Genomic DNA, 19,402 nt, shown 5'->3' with positions numbered 1-19,402 from the left:
CAACTTCCTACCTTTTTCAACCACAAGGGGGCATGTAAATGTGGCAACTGAGAAAAAAAAAAGAACAGTATAGTATAGCTAATTATATTGTGATCGCATTTAAATGGGATACAATTATCGGGTACAAAGACATTTCAGATAGCTGTTTCACATCAATATGAGGGTCTACTATGTATTATAAAATAAATCCAATATTTGTTCTTGTGAAATAACCCTGGTTACCCCACCGCCTCCCTCCCAACTGTAGACACAAGTAGAGCTGTCTTTACCAGCCTCTATTCCTGCACAGCATCTCATTATGTAACTGCCTAGGCTTGCTAACAAGACCTGAGTTACCATTCATGTTAACGGCTGTCAGCTTTCTGAAGGCGAAAGGATTTCACATTCTGTCAACTGGAAATAACTGTTCTTAAACACAGCCTAAATGCGACTGTATACTGTTTCTGTACTAGAGCACTGTAATTGCAAAATGAGCTGTTTAACCCCCCCTAAGCTGGTTAAATTAGGCTAACTGGATATTTTCCAAAATGTCATTAATGTTCCTTTTCTCCCAGATAATTAGCTGTTTCTGGTGGAAGAATTTACACATCTACCAATACCTGCACACCAAACCAATGACATATTTTTGTTTTAACAAAAGGAATCCCTGCTTAAGTTAACCTAAATTCTTCAGAATATTGTTAAAGTTGTGAAGGACTCTATTGTGACTACATACCCAGCATGGAACAGCATGGGGCACGCAGCTCCACAGCTAGTCCAGCTGTTTCAGGGCCATTTCAATCGTTTTTCTGGACCGCTCTAATAAACAAAATCAACACCCAAAACAATATTTTAATATCTGTGGGGTTATTTAAAGACTGGAGTAAAAGCTTTGAAAATATGGCCCTTAGTCAGTCAAAATCTCGCTGTTGTTCTCCTCGTGTTTATATAGGACTGAAGACAGATCTCAGTGAAACTCTTTTCGGACAGATTTAAACAATACTTTTTAAATAGCAGTTCACTTTAAAATACACAGAGCAAGCAACATATAATACCCTAACCCAATAGGAAACACTTCAGAAGCCACACCTTTTCCTATTCAAAATGCATTACAAGTGGTAGTTTTTTTTTTTATCAAACATCCGAGTTCAACGGGTGACGTAAGCAAAAAGAAACATGAGAACAGGCGAGTCATTTGAAAGCAGAACTTCATCATCGGTTTGTTTTTCTTGTGTTGATTTTTGCATGTTTTTTTTTAAAAATATATATTTTAATTTTGAACCAACAGTTTCAAAAATAACTGAGGAAAAGCTGCCGCTGCTGCCTCATCACTTCCTACTATTGTTTTTACGAGGAATACTTGCTGAGTCAGCAACTTATAAAAAAACACGCGGGGGTCGTGACACGCTGAGCTGTACAGAACAGGGGAAAACACGTAACAGTTTATCTATACAAAATACTATACACCGCAAGGCTAGCCCCGAAACTGCAGTTTGTCTGCAGAAAAGGTCACCCAAGGGCAGTCGCCCAGGCTGCAAACTTCGCCAGGCTTTTTATTTCAGCCCTTCCCTAAAAAGCAAAACGTGTTCCTAGCTTCGGTATAAATATTTTTAAAACAGCTGTTCTGACAATACCCTCATTAAAATAAATTAAACCCATGCTTATGAATGATGAACTGCGGTTGGGGACTTTGGTAAGAACAACGCGTTCACTCTAATTTGTAAGCAGTTTGTTTCCTTCTCGGCTCGTACTCGTTTTACTGTGGACTGCGGACTGGATTCAAACTTGCGTTGAAACACTGTGGCGCTTATGAAAGACTGGACACATTTTTTTAATTCTTGTTCCTTAACTTTTTTCTTCAGAGGCGTGTCAATGACGATAGCACGCATGCGCCGCTCATTAAACTGGCCATCCGCTCCTAATTGAGCATCCCGTCCGAGAAAGTTTGGTCGCCACTCTATCAGTGAAGACGCGCAGCTAAGTTTTACTTTAAGAAGTTGTTAAAAAGAAAGCTATTTTCAGGAGCAAGCTGACCAATTCTGTAGGTAAGTAAAAACAACAAAAAAAGAACTGTAATCCAAAAAACCTGCGTCCTTTTTAAAAACTAATATTTTGTTTCCACTTCTAGACGGTTTTTCGGTTTAATAAAACCACCAGTTAGGTTAACTGTCCGTGTGAATGAGGAGTGCGGAAATTAGTTTCTCAAGACTCGTGTCTCTTACACGGACTTGAAACCCTTTTTACTTTGTCGAGCTGGTCTATTCTTTTAAAATATATTTAAATATGTGTTATTCAGCCGTTGGAAGTTAGTCCATGTGATGCTATGGCAACTGCATTCAAAATTCTGAGTGAGTTACCTGGGTTGGTCTCGAGTCTGTGTTGTTCCAGTTAAAGTTTATTTTTCACGTTATATAAGTTACAACATGGACGGCAAACGACGTTGCGGTAAAAGTTAGGTACGCAGCTGAAACTCATAATCACGAGTTGAGTTTAAGGAGGTTTTTGTCGTTTCGAGCTCGAAACGGGGGTATCCTGTAAAGCTTTGTCAGGTATAGGCTACATTCTACCTTTTTACGTTTCATTCAAACATTCCGTGTGTTACCTTTGGGTTATTTATTTAAGTTAGTTACTTGTTTTTTTCATATGCATAAGAACGAGAAAACTCTCAATTCAGTGTATTTAAAATTGGATTTAAAACAAATCCAAGTGTATTTCTGAAGTTTACTTTGTCTAAATCGGGATGGCTTTGCGCGCATTTAAAAGTGGAATTAAATTAATCCCGTGCCTTGCGTTTATATAGTTTTATTTTTTTAAAAATACTGTATTTTGTTTACTATTAAATTCACGCAACTTCTGAAAAGTAAGTACACATTGTAACACAGATTCATTCAATGAAAGGTTTTTGAGAAGGTTAAATACTTCAGATAAGTTGCGAGTTTTATTAAACTGGGCTGCCGCTACTTGTCAGCATTGCCTGGTTTCTATGCTGTTTTTCAGCTGTGGTAGATAATATAATTACATTTGCAAAAGTAAGCTATTGAGCTGCAGTTCAGTGTTTTTGTGTGCATTTATTTAATTGTTGGGAGTGTTGTATGCCGTTTACAGATTGAATGTTTTACTTTGTGTTAATGGCAGAAACACACATACCCCGGGCCTGCAGAGGATCTCTTCAGATCTCCCAAAGGTCAGATCTCCCGGCCTATCGCACATTTGCTTACTCGGTGCAGTAACCTGCAGGTCGGTGATAGCCAGGGGTAACCTTTTCAACTCTGCCTGCAGGGGTGCTGTGAAGAACCCAGGATTCCAGCTGCTTTGCCTCAGCCTCCTCTTTGTCAGGGTCCTGTCGGGGTGGCTGTGGATATAGGTGGTTGATGCAGTCCGGGATGCTGTAGTTGTTATCCCAGCAGGCATACCTTTCTATTATGTGTTATGTTTTGCATATGAACGACCTGGTGAGGTAACCATACAAGGTATTTCCCCATTAAGCTATTTTGTAATACGTTTGCAAAGAACAAAGGGAGTTTGCTTCAGGTTTTGGGGGTGGGGTGGGACACTGTGGCTCTTCAAGCCTGAGTGGACCCTCTTCTAGTGCGAGTACTTTTATTAACTTCTTGTCCTGTTTTTGTTTGTTTTGTAGGGTTGTGGTGCATTTGATGTGTTTGAGGGGCAATCCCTAAAGGCACAGTTGTCTTACTGCAGCTTAAGTTTGTGTGTGTTTTAATTTTTCATCTTTTGTAATATTTATTAAATAGATTTTTCAGCCTGAAACCAGTAGTATAGGTAACCCGCTTGCAGCGTAGCCGTTTAAAAATTCTCATCCATGATTTCAAACGCTCACTCATAAATTCTGTTGTTAAATAATCTGGTCAGTTAGGAACAGCGTACGGAAGAAAGGTGACTGGCTTGAATTCACTTCCAGTACAATCTGGATAAATTGTTTGAGTGCAATGCAATTGGATAAATGGTCGCAGTAACAGTTTTGTGATTGTGTATTGTGAGGTTATTTGCTAGTTATTCATTCTCTCTCTCTCTCTCTCTCTCTCTCTCTCTCTCTCTCTCTCTCTCTCTCTCTCTCTCTCTCTCTCTCTCTCTCTCTCTCTCTCTCTCTCTCTCTCTCTCTCTCTCTCTCTCTCTCTCTCTCTCTCTCTCTCTCTCTCAATAAAAGCCTTGCTTTAGGGGGATGCTATTGTGCATGGTTTCTGTTCTTGCCTACTGAAACCTGTTAAATCAATATTGCACTGTGTCTGTAGCCCCTGAGGGCAGATCCCTAATACCCATCTCATGATGTAATGGGGTAGTGACAGGTGCGCTGGAGGGGTAGTAGCTTCGGGATGAGCCCTGCTTGACACTTCTGTCGCTGTGCAGAGAGCTTTCTTGGGTTAGACTTACAGGAGCTACATACAGAGGAATAGCTCTGGCAAGGCTCCATGGCAGGGTGCCTGGTCTCTTCAGCAGGAAACCTGTTTTTAGCTGACACACAGCTTTCGAAGTCAATTGTGTTACTATTTTACAGCACGGGTGAATCGCCCTGGACTTGGTCCTCCACCTGTTTTTAGCGGTCATCGCAGGATAACCCCACGGTTCATGCAGTCTGCTTTCTGGACGGCAGCACAGAACACATGACTTCTTGGAGTCTCTGTTTCTGGAGTGGAGACGTTGCTGAAAGATAGCAGTAGTGTCTTTTTATTGAGTTTGTTGGCGCTGGTTCTAAAGCACTATATATATAAATGTGTTCTTTCTTTCAGCGGCCTGTCAGAAGTCAGAGCTGTTGCTGTGTATACGTGGCATTGCTATGAATGGGGCCCGTTAAGAGCTGCTGAGGCTGCAGTGCCAACCAAGATATGTGGCATGCTGGTGTTAACGAATGGCAAGACAGATTTCAAAAACCAAGGTTTCAGAAATATTAATGGCAGCTTGGCATTGCAGCGTGTCCAGTTGGAGTCTCCCTGCACTGTCCTTGTGGCACCCCAATAGAGTTTGCATTCCCCCTGTATCGTGGTGCCACTACAGAGGCTGAGCTGTGCATTGTGCAGGTAGCAGCTGTAACCTGAGAAGTTCACATTTGAGCTGAGTTTGGCTGCTGAGGCCGTGGAAGGACTGCTTGTGGATTGCTGCCCTGCTCTTGGGGGAACTCAAGGCTGCAGTCGGAGCGTTCTTGGATAGAGCTCAAAACTAAACGGCTGTTTGAGCAAAGCCACAAAACTAGCTGAGATCTTGCTGCGTAATCCGACGGCGAAAAATGTGCCATTACGTGGGGTTTCCTGGTTTTTAATGTGCTGTTGACAAGAACGGCTCTAGTTTTGTTCAACAGGGCATTCTGCAGATTAAAGGGCATGGCGGCTGTTACTTTTTACATTTTTTTAATTATATTTAGTTAATTGAAGGCACACAAGCGTGCATGCCTTCATATAAACACTTTTTGGTGAATCTTTAGGTGGTCCTTGAATTTGCTGAAATGAATACATCTCTGCTAAAAATATAACCACAAATGTTTTTAAAATGTTTTTTGGCGAGGTTCTGGGATGGAAACTGCCTGTTTCCATCCCAGGAATTGACAGTTTGAACGTCTGTTTAATCGGGTGTGGTTCTACAGCTGCTGTAATCTATATCATGCTATGTTCCCTTTTTAATAGAGCACTGTGTTTTCTATAATTTGTAATGAGAATAATTTTTTTTATTGTCAGGAACAGCGCTGGACCAAAAATATCAAAGCGCTGATAAAATCAGGGTTTTAAAAAGAAAAGGGAAGCCTTGCCAAGATACTTGTTAAATTGGTAATCATGTTTGATAAAGTTGTGAAGTACAGGAGTGAAAACTAGACACTTTAAACTCCAGCACTATCTGCCAATGAATGACTCCTGCCAGATTATCAGTTTAGTAACACTGCCTTGTGATAGGTCAGCAGGACTCCCTGGTATCAATGAAGTTCATGCTGTTTCCAGTTCACAGTATTTCAGCTGTGGTCACGCAGCACACAGCCAGGTGGGTTGAATGCAAGCCTGAACATAAGAAAGTTTACAAATGAGAGGAGGCCATTCAGCCCATCTTGCTCGTTTGGTTGTTAGTAGCTTATTGATCCCAGAATCTCATCAAGCAGCTTCTTGAAGGGTCCCAGAGTTTCAGCTTCAGCAACATTACGTTGTTGGTAAAGGTCAGGATGGCTCAGACAACTTCAAACACAGTTTTAGGTATTATTCTAGCGTGCAACCAGAACCATACAATTTAACAGTATGGCCCTTTAACCTTCTCAAAGTGCCAGCAAAACCTGCAGATTGAAAGCTAACCCTTTGTGAAAAGGGGATGCGTTTAACAACTTTACAAGCCTTTACAAGCCTGCTGGCTTGAATGAGTTTACCCCTGTATGAAACCGAGGCTTTGCATTGCATCAGCAAATCCCAGGTTTTGTGTACAAGCAGTCTCTTGTGCTGAAGACTGCACTTGGCAATTGGAATCCAACAAGCTGTTCTCTGTATAAAAATGTAAGTCTGGCAGATGGAACACACCCCCCTGATTCTGGTTCTCAATAGCCAGTGTTGAATCATAATTGATTGACGGTAGATATAGGAAACCGTAGTGTAAATGAGACAGCCTTCATACACCCCCTATATTCTCTATCTATATGCAAACTCTAACGGGGGACAGTGCTGTGCAGAAAATATGCTGTACTTTAAACGCATTCTTAGCTTGAACTGGGAAATGGCCAGAAGTTGTCTCTTGACCTACAGTACATACCAGTAGCAATGCTAACCACAGGTCATAAACTGTTTTTGATTAACCTGAAGTACAGGTACCCAGGCATTGAATAGCTTTATTGTCGTAATCTAATTCTGGCAAAGACACAAGTCCCTCGCAACGAGTTTACAAGTCTTCTGTCTCAACTTCAGAAACTTGAGTTGATGAACAGAAATTTGTTTAATACAGTTTGTACTATGCATTTCTAATGTGCATTTGAAACTGGATAATTGAGGGCTTTATCAATAAAACCAACTTTTTTTTTTTTTTTTTTAATTCTTCCAAAAAAACATCCCTCACTTGTGATTTAAGAGCAATAAAAACAGGGGGTGTGTCTGTGGCGTTGCAGGCCAATAGGATGATGTTAGAGAGACCAAATCAAACAGCCCTGCACTTGCTGAACTTCAGGGCTGCTCTCTCTCCTTTTTCAGCAGTGGAATCGGTTCCTCTCCAGCACTGCACGTCATTCTTTGAGTAACTCTGTTGAACCTGGGGGGGAAGGGAAGCATTGTCTGGGGTCCTGGAAGTGGGCTTGTTGCTGCACACTTTGAGCATACAGCCGAGAACATCGTCCTGTCCTCGAAGACTGGTGGTAAGCAAAGAAATCATTTCTAACAACTTTAAATAATAGTACAGGTCCGCCTGGTTTTCTAGGAGCCCAGTAGAATGGAGTACTGTGCTTTTGTTGAGCGGATTGTGGAACTTAATTTTGTTCTCGTCACTAATGTAATGTTAGAAACTTCTGTACTTGTAAAACCAGACATCCATTCAAGATCTGTCCACTTTCCCAAACAATGCACAAGCTCCTTGAATTACAAAGACTGTTAAAATGCTGGTAGCATATAGTGCATCCCCTGCCACAGCTGTAAATGTAAACCTCGAGCTGTCAGTATCATGGCATAGTAACCCATGTGTAACTGTGCCATGTTTGAGTATGAGCAAGCTCGCCTGATGCGCCTTGCTTGGAATATTCTTTACCACAGCTAGATAAGCACTTCTCCTAGATATGTAGAACAGTGGAGTGGATAGACAGACTGCTGTAGTGAGCCCAGCAAGAAAGCTGGAAACCTTAAATGAAGAGCTGCTCCTTTCTGTTGAAGGCTGCCTGTTCATTTGAATTCCTGTGAAATGATATGGTGACCCTACGGTTTAATAAACAGGGAGGCTTTTCTAAAGACATTTAGAAGAGAACGTACGAAGATACCGTGCAGAGGAAACCAATGCATACGTGTCTGTAATTATTACACTGTGCAGCGACTTGACTCGGCACGCAACAGGAGAGTGGCAAGGTGACTCTTCCAAGACCGGAGTGATTTTTAAAGGCAGATCACATTGTGCAAACCAGTCTCCCCGAGGAACAATGTGTGCCTGCATACCAAAAATACATTAGTGTGCACTCTAAGAACTGAGAGGGCTGGTGGCCCATTCCCCTGAAGCATTTATATCTGATGCCGTCCAGAGCAGCTATAATTAGGATCTACTTTGTGTGGCAGCAAGTATCAGTCACGAGTCATGTGGCACACTAAAACAAAGCTATTGTCAGTTTAACACGGGGGGGGGGCATGGAAACTAGAATACATTTGGTTTAAATTGGTGTAAGAACAAAAGCCGATTTTATGAAGATCTTAACTAAAAAGATGAATCGTGTTATCCACGTCTGAAATAAAACTTAAAAGGATTGCACCACTGCTAACAAGATATTTAGTATAAAACCTACTTGTCCTGGATTTGTCCATGATGAGTTTTGTATTGAAGGAGGAAGGGGTATGACTTATTTTTCGCTATGATTTTAATTGACTACTAATTCCAGTATGTAGTCATTCACTGGTACTGTAAAGGTGTTACACTTTTAATGTGATCCTGGAAGGATGGAAACGCCTGTGCTAATGAGAGCAGCAGTCTTCGGCGGTGGAGCTGTGTGATCTGAGGAATATTCCTGACTCGGATGGGACTGCGTTCCTGAATGACGAGCTCTGAAGCTCCTCGTTCCATGTGGGTGGAAGTGATCGTTTGTGGGGAGTTTGCGCTGTTCTAGTGGCACCAGCTGTGCTTGTTCACAAATACTAAACCTCTGTTAAACGTGCGTGTGTTTCTTGTTACCTTTGCCAGCTCAGGGAAGACTTTAGACGACTTCAAAATATTTTGCTGTTTTTCACTAAAGGTGCCCCCTGTTCACTGGTTAATGATTAGGATGTTTTTCTGCAGTGCTAGGAAGCACACTACACTGGGGATACTGATGGCTAATCCACATTACAAATCATTGTGCCTGGTTGTATTTAGGTTAGAGGTCTTTTCTACCTTTAACTGTGAATAATGTTGACTAGTTGCTTTTTTTTATTTGCTTGAATGGTAAATGATAAACTAGCATAGCATTAAATGCAAGCCTTGCACAGACTTTGAATATCATTGTTTTTACTACAATATGCTTTTTTTATTTAAGTAAAGCTAAAGGATTTATTTTGTCTTTAAAACACATTAATTGCCAATACTGTGTGATAAACCATAAAATAAAGTAATATTGGGAATTTAATTTATATATATATATATATATATATATATATATATATATATATATATATATATATGGATTCATCCATTAAGCAAAGAAAGTTGTGTAACCATTTATCATGTTTTGCAAAAGAAATGCTAAATACACCTTTTTATTCAATGCTTTAATGAATTTACTGAGATCTGTCTCTGTCCTAATGTCTAAGTTGAAATTACAAACCACGAGACTGACGTTCCTTGATCCAAGATCTGTTTCTTCTTGTTTCTTGCAGCTCTAGTTTTCTTTGAGGTCCGTAGCCATCCAGAGCAGAGATGCCGGTAGCGTTGGGAGGTCCTGTGGGATACACGCCTCCGGAGGGGGGCTGGGGGTGGGCCGTGGTGGTCGGAGCATTCATTTCTATCGGCTTCTCCTACGCCTTCTCCAAGTCCATCACGGTTTTCTTCAAGGAGATCGAGGTGATATTCGACGCCACCAGCAGCCAGGTGTCCTGGATCTCTTCGATCATGCTGGCGGTGATGTATGGTGGAGGTGAGGAGCTCCTGAGCCTTTTAAAAGCGCTGCGTTGGGTTGGAAACAAATTCATAAATATCTGCCAGTCCTGCGGGGAAAATCCTATTTTCACTGACTAGGATGCAGGGCTTGTGTTGGTTTCAAGCCATGCCAGTGTTTGTACGTTGAGTTGTAAAATGCAGGCCTCAATGTCTTCTCATGAAACTAAGGAAATGGGTCAAGCAGACGATTGCCTTTTCAGATTCTTGCAGTAATTTCTGCATATGTTTTTAAGATTTCTCCATAATACTACAACAGTTATTTTCAAGCAGTGGGCTTTTAAGACCACACCTTGGAGAACAAGGTTCAGAAATAAAATGGCTTGATCGTAAGGCTACAGATATGAATTGGGCCCCTGGGCGCAGTACTATTGTCCTGATCCAGTGACCAAAGCAAGACCACAAGTGGCAGTGAAATCTGCCGTGCATTTCACTTTACATCGGGGCAGCATTAATACTCGTAACCAGGCCGGGAAACTCGCAGCATGATCCAGTGAGGTTGGGAGTTGGCTGTTGCCAACTATCACTGAAGCATTGTTCGCCAACACAGCGGGCATGCATGCTAGATAATTGCATGTGCAAGTCTGCTGGTATGATGCATGAAATTTGAAGAAACAAGAAGCTACTCAAATCATGCTCAGTCAACAATATCTTAGCAAATTGAGATAATTACGCTGTGGGAAATGACTGTGGCAGGAAATATCCCGCTGTTCTAGTGTTGCTTGTGACCGTTGGAGATAGACTCCATCCAAATCCATTGTCAAAAACAAGACTTCTTAGTTAAGAGGAGTTCAAGAAATGTCTGATTTTATGAATATGTATATTTTCAATGGTCACACAAACAGCACTCCGCTCCCTCCCTCAAATAGTGACACGGCCTTCTGCATGTACGGACAAATGAACTCCAGTAGAACTTGGTTCTGAAAACATTTGGCTATTAATAGATGTCCTCTTGCTTTACTGCAACTCGAAGCTACAGTCGGTTAGTTTGATATTAATTCAAACCAAGGCCAGTAGACCTGTACTGGTTACTAACCTCAACAGTGAGAGATGGGTTTTTTAGAAGGTTCTCTTGTTTAAGTGATCTTGTGAGGATTTTAGGTAATTTATCATTCATAACATAAGTTACTCCATCTCATTGCATTGTAAATTATATTTTCAGAATCCTATTCTGAATTAAAATACTTCTATTTGAAAATAGTACTGTACCAACAAAACCAACTACAGTACATCTTTATGGAAGCCTACTTTATTTTAAAACAGAGTCCTTTTAGCTATGAATTTCTGACATTTGTATATTTTTTGTATTCCCTGAAAAACGGACAAGGGTTGGAACGGGCCGAAATGAAATAATCAGATATGCGTCACATGCGTTTAACCGTCACTGAAATCAGAGTCTGACAGCGTCGGATATGCGAGTGCTGACTGCATTACTGCATCCACCCTATTTTAACATCTCGGCTTCTGAAGAAATTAACTGAATTTTCATTCTTTGGGCATTTCTGAAATTCAGTTGTGCTTTTAATATCCTTAGTTTCTGCATATGGTTTATAAGAGGACTGTGCCTCTATGTTGGGTGGTCACTGGAATAAAGGAAACGATCCAAACCCTGCAGTACTTTTAGGGATAAAATAAATATAGTTAGGACCCAATACATTTTGGCAGAATTTTTTTTTTTTTTTTGTGTTCTCTAATAACCAAATGAATGAATCCATTTGTTTGGTTATTAGAGATGTGCAAATCTAAACTGGCGGGCACCAATTCAAACATTTTTGTACGCCTCAATCTCTAAACCTGCCTTCCAATTCAAACGAAGCTCATTAACCTCAATTCGGATAAACCATTCCTCATTAGCTTTGAGTTGTTCTGTACCCTTTCTGTGTACGTTTCAGCCCTTCTCGACTGCAGCACAAAGAGAAGGTTTTGTGGACAAACGAGGCAAACAAATCTAAACAATACTCAGTGTTCTGACTTCCATTTTGCAACTGGACAGAGATCAAGTTTTACTGAAATGGCTGAAGCCTGATTTCTAAAGGAATGTCTAATTCTATTATGCTCTTGTGTACAGCCTTTGGTCCTGCTGAAGACTACCTTTTAAGGTCAATCAGTCCTACTAGGTACTTTGATCTTTTTGTTTGTACCTTTCCGTCAGTCTTGTGAAATTGCCCTCCAGGTTGGGAGACTCCTACCTCCTGACATACAGTATGGACAAGATCCTACACCAGCTTACTGTTGTGAGACTGTGCTATAGAAGGACACTATAAACGGAGGTCTTTATGACGCTGTAAATTTCCTGGCTTCCTGCAAAATGAAAACTCAAGACGGCTACACAATCAAGTATCCCAGCCAAGCGCTTTGCATTGATAATAAACAGATACAATTTGTGATGCCATGCTGCATTTGGGTGCCAGTGTAAGATGGGCAGAAGTACCCCAGCACCACAAACCAGCCACGGCTAGGCCAGTGTGTACGTGCGTCCCGGCATACAGGGATGTGGTGAGAGGGTGGTGTAGTCATAAATGACTCCTCCAAGACTTGAGAGGCAGCAATATAACGTTGTAGGCATGATTCATCAACATTCATTACAAGACATTCATTTCCTGACCCCAAGAGTAAGTCTGAAATGATCCTCATTATTCGCAGGTTTAGTATTGATGGAACATGACTGCTTTGATGCTTCTGCTCCTTAACGCGCTGTTAACCCTGCTAGTGAATTATTAAATGGGTCGGCAGCAGGAGAGGGTTATGAGTTCAGGGATGGTAGTGTTAAGATCACCCGCTGTTTAGATCATTAAAATAGACCCTGCCAAAAGAAAGATGTTGGCTTGCATAAACATTGGCATTCTCGAAGTATGAGAATACTTTCATTGTTAAATTCCCAGACAGACTGCAATATGTATTTCTTTAGTGTTTAACTTTTCCCACAGAACATAGCACTAAAATGCTGATGTACGCTTCCCACAGTGGATTGTAAATCTGCATACCCTTAAATATGTACTTCTAAAAATTGTGTTATTTATCAAGTCTGAAAATGACGTGTATCTTTCCATGGTTACAATTTTTTTTTTTTTGGCTCTATCCATTTATGGGTCTGAGGGAGTGCTTTATCTGTACAGTATTACATTTTAATAGTTGATACTACTTTTTAAAGTTACTGATAACAGCTCCATAATTCAACTTTACAAAAGAACCTGCAAATCAATTTCTGGAGCATGGCATCAGACCTCGAATTGCAACACAATGAAGACCAGAATAATAAAGTACAGCAAAACACAGCACGGGACTTAATGCTTGATGAATCTGACCGTAGAGTACGTGTCCATCAGCAAGTTATAACTTCACTCTCAATCCTAATACTAAATCAAGCAGACACACTTATTATATTGGGCTGACGAACCAAAGTGTCTGTTTACCTTACCCTGTACATGCACAGTGTTCTCTCTCTCTGTAGGTTTAACAAGTGCAAACAGTGCAGGCGTTTCCTGTCCTGTGGTTATTTTGCCGGACCTATTGAGACACTGTTTGGAATCGTGAGTGTCTCACGACCATAAGCAGGCCAATTTCACTATAATAATGCTGTGTTGCACAGGCTGGCTCAGCGTTGCATGCTTTACAATGGAACCGCATGCCTGCTATTCGTATCTGTGTTCATTCCAGCTGGACTGGCTCTTCGTTCAGATGACATTCCTTATTAGTCTCTACCCTTACAGGGACACTGAACTCGGAGCAGTTGAAGCTGCTTTGCATTGTTTGTTTTTGCCATGGCAACATAACATTTTGTTGAAGAGTGGGCAGGGGCAGAAGCGTGTAAGATTGTTCAAAGCCATGGTTAGTGGTTTGTTGGTTGATTTTTGTTGCAGAAGGAATTGGGTTAAGAGCAGGGATGGGCATTTCAAATAGTTTGAATAGAATACACGGGGGCCAACATTTTCATGTATTTGAATACCTGAAATAAAGAATAAAAGGCAAATACGTATGTGTACTACAGCAAACAGCATACAAGTGCAAGTTAGTTAATATATAAGCAGCCAGCTAAAACTGCAAACACCAGAGCCCAATGGATGATCAATACCCAGTTGATCATATGCTTAAAATCGGTTCAAATTTTTACTGTAGTAATGTTTAGCTAATTTTAAATCTGGTTTATTAACCCTAACCCTTTGCTAAAAATTAACACTGTTTAAGTTAGTAAACAGCCCTTAAAATAGTGTGACCAACACGTCTGTCTCCCATGAGGTTAAGGGCAGCAGTGTGGAGTAGTGGTTAGGGCTCTGGACTCTTGACCGGAGGGTCGTGGGTTCAATCCCACGTGGGGGACACTGCTGCTGTACCCTTGAGCAAGGTACTTTTACCTAGATTGCTCTAGTAAAAAACCAACTGTATAAATGGGTAATTGTATGTAAAAATGTGATATCTTGTAAGTCGCCCTGGATAAGGACGTCTGCTAAGAAAATAATATTACCCAGCTAGTCGAGCTTTCGCGGTTGTTTTGAGGCTTCTCTCTTTGGTTTTGTCTTGTTCTTATGTTCTCTCCCTCTGTCCAGGTCCCATAAGCAGTATCCTGGTGAACAAGTATGGTAGCCGTCCTGTCATGATGGCTGGGGGCTGCCTGTCCGGCGCGGGTTTGGTGGCAGCCTCGTTTTGCAACACCGTGGGAGGGCTCTACTTCTGCGTGGGAGTCATAGGAGGTGTGTCTTTGAAAACTGCAACGTATTGTTAAGGGTAGCCTGTCCTGGAATACGCTTGGTATGTTTCTGAGCATGTGACTAGTAATGGGGATCTGATTTGTTATACATACAGAAATAATCTGTTATTTGACGTCCAAGGCCATTTTCTGAAGAGCAGTTATTTTAAACTTTATCCCTGTATTTAAAAAGACTACAAGTGTTTCTCAACAGTCTATCATAGGTACTGAACACTACAATGTTTAGATTCCTCAGTTCCCCATTTATGGTGGGATTATTAGGTTCTGTATTTCCACAAGTTTTAGACCCGACAATGTGTAAGAAATGCATCGTCGCAGTACATTTATTTCTCGTATAATGGCACACACCCAGTAGCTAGTTAAGTAACGGACATGGGGTTTCTTACATGAAGTGCTCTTGTGTTTCCAATAGTAGATCCTGTGTGTCACTGATTGTAGAGATGAAAGAATGGAAATGGACCTATATTGGGCCACCGTGCAAGTTGTGACAATATTGAGCACAGCATGTGCGGTCTTTGATCAGTACCCTTTTCTCCACCATTGCCCCGCATCTACTGACTTGAGAACCACACTGTATATTCTTGAGTTGATTTAATGAATAATACTGTTCTTTTTGTTTTTGGCTCCTAGGTTTGGGATTAGCTTTCAACCTGAACCCAGCTCTGACCATGATCGGCAAGTATTTTTACAAGAGGCGTCCTATCGCCAACGGCATAGCCATGGCGGGCAGTCCCGTGTTTCTGTCCATTCTCTCTCCCCTCAACCGATGGTTATTCGACACGTTTGGCTGGAGGGGGAGCTTTCTCATCCTGGGGAGCTTGCTGCTGAACTGTTGCGTGGCTGGATCCCTCATGAGACCCATCGGCCCCAAGCCAAAAACAGCCAAGCAAGTAGAAGCCATGGATGTCGCGCAGGAATCGGGGAAAGCTGGAGAAGCAGACGCAGACCTCCTGTCGGGGAAGCCAAAAGAGAAATTAACATTGTACCAGAAGATGAACAGCTTCATCGATCTCACCTTGTTCACCCACCGAGGCTTCTTGCTCTACCTGCTGGGCAATGTCACCATGTTTTTTGGTCTCTTCTCTCCGCTGATCTACCTCAGCAATTACGCCAAGAGCAAACATGTGGATAAGGAGCGAGCGGCCTTCCTGCTGTCCATTTTGGCCTTTGTGGACATGTTTGCCAGGCCGTCCATGGGTCTTTTAGCCAATACCAAGTGGGTACGGCCCCGGGTTCAGTATTTCTTTGCCGTTTCCATCTTGTACAATGGAGTGTGCCATCTTTTAGCCCCCCACATCACGACCGGTTTCGTGGGATTCGTCATCTACGCCATCATCTTTGGGTTTGCTTTTGGCTGGTTGAGCTCCGTTTTGTTTGAAACCTTGATGGATCTGGTCGGAGCCCAGAGGTTCTCCAGTGCTGTCGGGCTGGTCACTATTGTGGAATGTGGCCCTGTATTGTTGGGACCTCCACTACTTGGTAAGGGATCTACTCCTGCTCTCTGTCTATCTCTGTGCATACAGTATCGTTATCCGCACTGTCTCATTCCACACTGTCTTGGCTGTTGAGGGTGTTATGTACAAAAATTATAAATATACAGAAATGTTTTTACAAAGAATCTGTCAATCCTGTTGGGAGTATTTCTGGATATCCTGTTTTGAAGGAATAAAGCTAATGAAAGTTAGGAAAATGCTAGGCTTTTAACATGCTGTTTCAAATATTGACATCCTGATATCCCTGTTGTAAATAACTGTGGAGTTTGTGTGCAATATGCCTCGAGCAGTACTTTTTAACATTTCTTCTTTGTAGGCTTACGTGCTTTAGCATGGGTTGTGTCCTGACTTTTAAAGCGTTCCCTTGTTTTTCTTTTTGAGGCTATCTGCACGACATCTACGATGACTATGCTTACACTTACTACGCCTGTGGAGGGATCCTAGTCGTCGCCAGCGTGTTCCTGTTTGTGGGAATGGGCATCAACTACAGGCTGCTGGACAAGGAGCGGAAAGCCGAGTTAGAGAAAGAGAAGCAGGAGGCCAGGGAGGAAGAAACGAACACTGATGGTGCCATCAAAGTAACAGCCATCAATGACGCCCAGCCTACACGAAGTGGAGACGATTCGAAAACGGAGGAGGAGAACAGCGTGTGATAAAGGAAACTGTTCAGCAGAGGCAATCTTCCTTTTAGACAGCCACTGTGTTTTGTTGTAGTTTTTTAGGTGAAACTTGTAAAGCTAGTGCCTTTTTAAAAATTTTAAAAAAAGTTCAGGGGGGGCATTTGTATAAATGAGAAGCAATGATGTAATGCCTTCCCCACTCCGTCACTTCTCTGGGGGAATGTTCTTTCACATACACTGCTAGAAGCTATGATTATTCCATATCAAATGATGTGGTCTTTGGGGCAACAACTGGTCATTTCAAGTTGACATGGGTGCATTCCATGTTGCACATTGCAGATTTTTTTAAACCCTTTAAGGACCAAATAAATGAACATTGCATTAACTATAGCCTACTGTAAAGTTGTTTTTAGATTTTTTTTTTTTTATAAATGAAATGCTGATTGGTCAAAGCCTGGTCCCTAAAGGGTTAAGTGCTTGGCCTCCTGAAATGTCTGACCTTCCTTGTGTAGCACACACTTTTTAGATGGTGCTTCCCCAGGCTTGGATTTTCAAGGTGCTCTGATACACACGTGTGGCCCTTTTTTTTTTTTTACTGGGGTCATCATAGCTTGCAGAAGGACCTTTTTTAAACTAGATCCTTTCTCGCTCAATTAAACTGACGATCGCTACACCCTTACTGGAAACTCCAGCATCGGCATATACAATAAGCATCTTTTTAAAGTTTATGAAGGCATGTTTTTAAATGTTTTATAAATAGGATCTTGTTGGTAGTGAAATGGTATCCCTGTTCTGCAACTGAGAAACGCTGTGGTACTAACTAGAATATTAAATCTGTGATAGAGCCTTTTATTTTGAGGACAACAAACACGTAATGGTACTTCCAACCCCCAAGATGAAATGTGTTGCTAATGTGTGTGTCCCCATCTGACACATAGGTAGTATCTTAACTGTGTGTGCGTCTGAATTGTATTACATTGCTTGCAAGAGAAGCACACTATGTTTTCAGAGGCACAGATAGATCATTTCTAATGTAACCATCAGGTTGTGATCTGCAATTTTGGAATTACTTTGTCATTTATTTTTAATTAAAATGTCAATTTTTTTTTTTATATAGGCATATGTTGGTGTTTTTTCTTTTAATTGCATGCATTGGCTTCTGTTGGTGCAATATTTTGCAAACAAATTACTTTGTACATGTGTATTACCAAGTTGTAAAGAAAATGTAAAGTGTTATCATTCATTATAATAGGAAATGAATGACCGAAGTGTCAATTTCTTCTCTGATCTTGACCCGTGAAAGGTATAGCTTGACCCCTGAATCTCTAGTGCTCTGACCGTTACTTTTTTGAAAGTTGCGCAGTCGGCTGCTTGTGATGTCATGCAGGTTGCTGTAACGAGACCCTGCGCAGATCTGCAAGAATCTGCCTGACATGGAAAAACTTGACCCCTGACCTTTCATCTGTGTTGGTTCCACCTGCTGTACTGTGCAGTGTAGTAAGAGCCAGCAGTTCAAAGGTCTTTCATGCCTTTCCTAGCACAGACAAAGATCAGATACATGCATTCTTCTAGTGTGCACAAGACAGACGGGGACCGCTGGATTAAATGTTGGAGCAACAGAACTAGGAACCACTATCTATGTTGTGTGTCTCTTAACAGAGCACAGAGATTGGGGCTGAATAAATGATGATGCTTATAGAATAGGACTGACTGCAAAATGGGGAGAAGTTTTTGTAATTTTTTTTTCACCCATGTAAAATGTATATCTGTTTTTCTTTGGTTGCTCCTCACCTTGTTCCTGTCCAAGCTACACGATCGGATTCCCTTCCATTGCTGTGCAGTAAATGCTGAATGAATTTGTCCTGTTGTGATTTCAGATAAATCGTTTTAAATATGTCACAAACCTTTGTATCCTAAAGCCTTCCTTTTTTTATGAATTCCTTTTAATTCCAGTTTGAGATTTCCTTCTAGCAGACAAATCTTGGTGGTCTTGGATTTTTTGGAGGGGAATTACGAATCAGTCCAATTTGTGTGTTCCAAAACACATTTGGCCTTGTTTGTAAAATAAACACTAAATAAAAATTGAAATGCCTACATGAGTTGTTTTTATTTTTTTGTTAACTGCGTGTAGGTGAAATTGGTGCGTGTATTTGGTAAATGCCCTCTCACAGTTTAGATTAGTCCCTGTGTTCCATTCTGCAGTAACCTGCGAGTGGGGGAGTTTATATGATGCCATAAAATTATAAAAGCACCTTCCAATATGTCCAGGTGCCTCTCCATAAAATGATAAGCACCTTCCAATATGTTTCAGGGCCTCATAAAAGTTAACTTGGTTGAACTGATTTTAGGGTAGAGAATGTTCTGTTTAGACAGTAGCATGGTAAGAGGTTAGCTATTGGGTAATTCTGGGATGTTCGTGGTATGTAGCAAGCTATATGTTAATGAATGCTTGTCTTATTGCTGGTATAAATATAAAGTGCTTTGGGAAGGCCCTTTGTGATTCTCAGTGCTGTTCAGGATTACCCAATACTTCACTGCGTTCACTGTACTGTGATGCTGTGAGGCGTCTGCTTTCTGTGTAATAAACTACTTTTGATGAGAAACATTAACTGCAAGACCGTATTGACTCTTTGATCACGGTACCCTCACCTACACAGCGCTTATGGTCATAAATGTTTATGTATCCTGTGTATTCATCAGGATAAATGCTGAAACATGCAGGAAATGTGTTAGATATCTTGGTTAGTGTTTTAATTTACGATTTTCAAATATTGCACAGTTGAATTGCAAATCAAATGATTTCATATTGCCCATAT

General features: G+C 41.2%; 1 protein-coding gene across 4 annotated transcripts; it reads left to right on the top strand.

The window, feature by feature from the left end:
* Positions 1-1,173: 1,173 nt before the first annotated feature.
* LOC117430757 (monocarboxylate transporter 1-like) lies at positions 1,174-18,678 on the top strand. 4 transcript variants are annotated; one of them, XM_059003618.1, is made up of 6 exons: positions 1,183-1,197; positions 7,143-7,303; positions 9,492-9,748; positions 14,313-14,456; positions 15,104-15,952; positions 16,348-18,678. In XM_059003618.1, exons 3-6 carry the CDS (start codon positions 9,532-9,534, stop codon positions 16,617-16,619), a joined length of 1,482 nt encoding a protein of 493 aa, XP_058859601.1. In that variant the 5' UTR covers positions 1,183-1,197; positions 7,143-7,303; positions 9,492-9,531; the 3' UTR covers positions 16,620-18,678. The 4 variants fall into 4 exon arrangements, with proteins under 4 accessions (XP_034773388.2, XP_058859601.1, XP_033907091.3 ...); XM_034051200.3 differs by lacking the exon at positions 1,183-1,197 and adding an exon at positions 1,707-2,024; XM_034917497.2 differs by lacking the exon at positions 7,143-7,303 and having other exon boundaries at positions 1,174-1,197.
* Positions 18,679-19,402: the final 724 nt, after the last annotated feature.

The sequence above is a fragment of the Acipenser ruthenus genome, chromosome 29, assembly GCF_902713425.1.
Source record: "Acipenser ruthenus chromosome 29, fAciRut3.2 maternal haplotype, whole genome shotgun sequence".
In the NCBI taxonomy this organism is placed as follows: Eukaryota; Metazoa; Chordata; class Actinopteri; order Acipenseriformes; family Acipenseridae; genus Acipenser; species Acipenser ruthenus.
This window is presented reverse-complemented; position numbering and strand designations above follow the sequence as displayed.